Source organism: Stegastes partitus, unplaced genomic scaffold (assembly GCF_000690725.1).
Source record: "Stegastes partitus isolate 25-593 unplaced genomic scaffold, Stegastes_partitus-1.0.2 Scaffold919, whole genome shotgun sequence".
NCBI lineage: Eukaryota > Metazoa > Chordata > Actinopteri > Pomacentridae > Stegastes > Stegastes partitus.
In genome coordinates, this window is record NW_007578650.1 from 102,640 (window position 1) to 108,084 (window position 5,445).

Here is a 5,445-nt window from a genome sequence, read left to right on the forward strand (position 1 = left end):
ATGCATCCACGCTGCTTTCCTCCCAAACTTGAATAAAATTAAGCCGAGCTGCATGCAGACTGCCAATATTTTTTTTTTCCTTTCTCCCTTTCCATTCCCACCCTTTTTTAAAAAATAAAAAAAAATACAAATAAATTGATAGCAGGCCAACGTTTTCTCCACAAATAAATTATGTAATAATAATGATAATATTAATAATAATAATATGCAAAGAAATGCAAGCTGACGATCTTGGATTTTCTCTATAATTTCATTTAGTTTATTAGGCAAAATATACGATCTGGACAAATTCCTTCAACGTTTCCTATTTACAAATTTAAATCACTTGGTATTTACATTAAAGAAAGGACACCAAAAACACAAGATAGAGACAAATAATAATAATAATAATTATAATAACAATAATAATATAATAATAATAATAAAAGTAAAAAGCCTACCAAAATTGTCCCAGCCTGCCTGGGCAAAGTGGAGAGAGAGAGAGTAACATTATAGGCGCGATTATAGGCTACACAACAATAGAGGAATTAATCCATCCATCCACAGGATATTACCAAATTACGCCATTTGTTCTGTACCGACTGAATGCTACGCTGCATTATTATTTCTCATTGTCCTTTTTAGGGGAGTGTAAAGTCTTTTTTTTTTTCTATTTTCCTTTTCTTTTCTTTTCTTTTTTTTTTTCAAGCACGAAAAAAAAAAATGTCTTGATCAAGCCGAGGAGAGGGCAGTGAGGACCCGTTGCGTGGCGTCTTGTGGACTCCTGGCGCTGGAAGGCAGAGAGGATCTGGATAAAGAATAATACAGAGAGGTAGATAAATACCCCCGCCGTGTTTGGACAGCGGGTTTCAATATGCATCTCAAGTGTCTGGCTGAACAGTTTTTGATTAGAAGCAGACTGCAGTCCTCCTTTTTTGTCAATCCCTCACTTTTTTTTTTCTTCCACAATAATAAAATAATAACAATTTTACGAGTCGAAAATATTCAACGCTGTTGGGGGAGAAAAAAAAAATAAAAAAGAAGAAAATCCTCTTTGTGCATCCGCTGTCGACAATTCTAATTCATTAAAAGCTTGCTGTTTCTGCACCACTGTTGCACACAGAGAGGGGCTTATTTGTAATACTTGAGACAGAGGTAAACTTTTTTTTTTTTTTTTTTTTCCTGTGAGTAAGAGCGCTCCCCTGGGCTCCGGGTCTCCCAGGGGTCTTTAGGGAAAGCACACAGCCCAGACAGAGCCCGTTTTACTCGGTGACTTGATAAGTAGCCACACTCTCCCCAGAGGGGAGGAATTAAAGGGGGTGTGGGATGGGAGTCAAGACCCCTGTCACCCGCAAAGCAAACTGTATTTTTTTTCTTTTAAAGAAAAAAAAAAAACGTTGCCTATTTTATTTAGTAGTACTATTACTGCTTCATGTGAAATAATTAATTAATTAAATAGAACCAAAGAATAAAATGAAAAAATACTGCTGCACATAAACTTTCGATTTTTACACAGGAATTCGTTAGACAGCTACACCAGGGGTTCGCTTTGCAACTCCTATAATTTAAAAAAATAAAAATAAATAAAATCGAATAATTACTAATTGCAATTCCTTCAAAAATCGTTCATTTATTTTATTATATACACGTAAATTTATTTAGTCTAGAAATTTAAATAAATAAATACACCCGGTTTATAGTGTTGTGAAATGCAATAATCACATCTTTAGACTTTAATCATTCTATGTGAGGCTGTTCCAGGTATTTTTCTTATGGCAACGTGTCTCCAAAACTCAGCAAAAGCACACAAAAAAAAGAAATAAAAATAGACCGTGGCTCACCTGTCATGGATGGGTCGAAAGGAAGACTTCAGGGTCTGTGTTGGAGGTGAATCAGACCTAACAGCGTTTTCATGGTCTAAAAAGATCAACAAACAAACACACACATCAGTATTGAAATCAAGGATAATTTATAGGCTCGTATTTTTGCTACTACGTGTGAACATGTCGAAGTAAAAATAACCAATCATTTCCTGAGTGTCCATGTGGACACTGAGGATTTAAGAGTGTAGGATATATGCAGGCTGTCCGTGCGTAATGTGCACAGTGCTTTGATATAATAATTGCGCATGGAAAACAAACACAAACAGACACTTTTAGAAGAATGCATTTCGGTTAACGCGACGTTTAATACACGTTTCTTTGCTCGTGCATGCCTGTTCAGTGTGCGTGTGCGCGCGTACCTATGTGTTTGGGACTGTGGGTCTCTGCTGGGGCCTTGCTGTCGTTGCTGAGCGCTGCTGAAGCTGCTACCGGCGACACCACCACGGACGTCGGCTGCTGTTGCTGCTGCTGCTGCTGCTGCTGGGCCGGCAGGTGGTGGTTGTGGTGGTGGTGATGGTGCTGGTTTACTCCCAGAAACGATCTCACATTCAGCAGGGAGTTCTGGCCCAGGAAAGCCCCATTTGTCCAGTTGTGGAACTTCCCAATCTGGCAAGTGTACAGTCCGTGACTGGGGAGGAAGGCCGGGTGGGTCTGGATCTGGTGGTGGGGCGCTGACGGGTGACTTGTGACCCCTGGGCCACAAGGAGACGTAGGTTTCTGAGAGGAACTATCTGGACTAGTGGCGGTCTCTGCCAAAGACCATATTTTGGGCTTATTGTTAGACGGGAGAGGAAAGCTCCCAGGTCTGTCCGGGGACAAAACTCGTGTTGTGTTGTTGTTGTTGCCGTCCGAGTTCTCCTTACTCCCTTGGTGAACTGAAATTGTGCTCTTAGATTTCTCAAAGGCCTCGTGGGCCTGCAGGGCGAAGGCCCGTCTTTTCTCCAAGCTGTCCAAGTCTCCGGGCGCACCGACACCGCCCCTGTGGTCCCTGCTGCCCTCCGTTGATTTATCGTCATCGTCCTCGTTGCTTTGATCCCCGTCGTTGTCGTCGATTTTGTCTATATCTATGCTCTCCAAATCAATCTCCTCCTCGTCTTCGTTTTTCTCCGCCTCGTCTCCGCTGCCGAACAAGTTCCCGTCCTCGCCGTCCTCTTTGCTCCTGCTGCCCCAGGTCACCTTGTTCTCCTTCTTGAGCCTCCTCCTGGCGTTGGCGAACCATGTGGAGACCTGCGTCAGCGTCATTTTGGTGATGATGGCCAGCATGATCTTCTCCCCTTTGGTCGGGTACGGGTTCTTCCTGTGCTCGTTGAGCCAGGCTTTCAGGGTGCTGGTGCTCTCCCGGGTGGCGTTCTTGGGCCTGGCCGGGTCCCCGTACTGGAACTGACCGTATGGGTAGAAGGCAGGAGACGTGTGGGCCGCGAAGCTGGCAGGATGGACGCCAGGACTGTCCTTCAGCTCATACTGGGATCCCTAAAAATAAAAAAAAAACAACAACAAGAAAAACATCAGGGGTGATGTGTTACTTCAGTGACACCAATAACACACAGACATGTGGCATGTGTCATAAAAAGACGCACACATTTTACGCGTTGTTTTTTTTTTTATTTTGTTTTATTTTTTTAAACAGTGTGCTCCAGATATATTTCAGACATTTTCATCTGTAATCCAAACATGTGAAGTGGCCTCTGTTACAGTTACAGTTGCACCTGACTCAGAGCTTTCCACAAATAAGCTTCTCAGCTTGCAGCCCTCCACATGCTTCAGGCCTGCGGCACCTGCGACTGCACAGTCCTTTGATTAAGCACATATTCTTCATACATCGTCAGTCTACTGTAATAAACTACCGAAGAGAGCAGCACAAGAGCAGGTTTTCTTGTGAACACACAGATGCAAACTGACAGCAACTTCCCTCTATACACTCCCAGCTTGAAGGCCCAACTTAAGTTTTTTTCTTCTTCTTTCAGCTCGTCATAGTTAAACTTTAGTGCCGAGCTGAACTCCCTCAGTCCTTTTGTATTTCTTTTTTTTTTTTTACAGAGAGAACAAACATGTCAATCAGCTCAGCCACATGCTTGTGTTTTTGGATCACAGCTCTTCTTTTGAAGCTTTGGCACAGCAGCTCTTGTGTTTGGGCCTGATGCATACATTATCCAACACATTAACGCGCTGCAAGTTAATTATTACCTCCATGTGTGTTTTGACCTGATAGAATATATGCATGTGGATAAAGTTAAAAAAAATCCACGTGGCATTCAGGAAATACAAACTTCATATACATTCATATTTACTGTTTGAGCTTCTGTGTGGTAAAAGAGAATATCCTGAACCATCTGATAAACAACAATCCGGATAGAAGACTGAGTAGAAACTTTTTTTTCCTTTTCGTGGTGCAGAATGCAGCTCTGTTGCACTTTTTTCTTCTTCAATGAAGCAAGTGAAATAAATGAGGGCCCTGTGGTTGGTTTTGTTTGCCTTTTTTTTGTTTATGGACAACAAAAAATAGTAAAGTCTGTCTTTAAAAAAAAAAAAAATCTATATTTTGTTCAGTTGTATTGTTGTGGTCAAACTTTGCAGCCACACAAACAAGCAGATTGTCAAAAATCTATCAATTATATCAACCTAAACTGAATAATCCACATTTTAAATCTGATTTACTAAAATGCAAAAGTGTTTATTGTTGTGGTCGAGACGACCAGTCTTGATTTCACTGTTCAAGCGGCGATAGTTGGAGCGCAAAGCGTTAACATTCGTCTCTGCAACGTCAATCCTTAAACAGAAACCAAAAAAAGCCAACATGTTTTCTTACCATTTGTGAGAAAAGAGCCAAGTCCGCGCTGGTGTACGGTAAGAAAGCGCTGTAGTTGTGTGCGTACGGGTTGGCGTACATGCCCAACACCGATGTGACGGCCGCTGCGGTGGCTGACGGACTTCCCCCGATTTCGGTGCTCCCTCCCCGCGACGACGGCGTAAGCACTCCCGGTCTCTCGCTCCCGTACACCGCCTGGGAGGCACTTAAGTACTGCGGGTAGCCTAGCTGGGGAAAAGACATCTCCACCGCTGAAATGGCGCACAGCTCTATCGTCCGACAAACTGTGCGTAAAATTAGAAAAAAAAATAAAAAATAAAAAAAGTGTGCGAAGGAAAAAAAAAAAAAAAGAAAAAGGAGGAAAAAAAAAAGAACCAGGAGCAGCAAAAGGGAAAGTGTTTAAGCCAAAGTCAGAGCTACTACAGACATACAGTGGTATGCAGTCAAAACAAACCGCTCTTAAATCTCAGCTTCCTCTCTTTTCTCGCGCAAAAGTCCGCTGGATGTGATCTGATCAACAATTGCGCTCCGACTGACGCGCCTGGCCCTGAGGTCTCCAGGCTGATCTCTCAGATACAATTTGAAGTTGATGCTTTGATTGGCATCCCCTACTTGAGCCTGCAAGCTCCTCCTCGTTTGGAGCAATGTGGATAATGTGAATATAGAGTGAGCACATTGGCTGGGGCCTCCCTCTTTCCTCCCTCACCCCTCTCCCTGACTCTCTCACTCGCTCTCTCTCTCTCTTTCTCTCTCTCTCTGTCTGTCTCTCTCTCTCTC

General features: G+C 42.8%; 1 protein-coding gene across 1 annotated transcript; it reads right to left on the bottom strand.

The window, feature by feature from the left end:
- Window positions 1–234: 234 nt before the first annotated feature.
- On the bottom strand, window positions 235–5,196 carry irx1a (iroquois homeobox 1a). The gene is made up of 4 exons (XM_008293885.1): window positions 4,669–5,196; window positions 2,222–3,332; window positions 1,821–1,896; window positions 235–787 (listed from the first exon to the last, which is right to left on the bottom strand). Exons 1-4 carry the CDS (start codon window positions 4,909–4,911, stop codon window positions 712–714), a joined length of 1,506 nt encoding a protein of 501 aa, XP_008292107.1. The 5' UTR covers window positions 4,912–5,196; the 3' UTR covers window positions 235–711.
- Window positions 5,197–5,445: the final 249 nt, after the last annotated feature.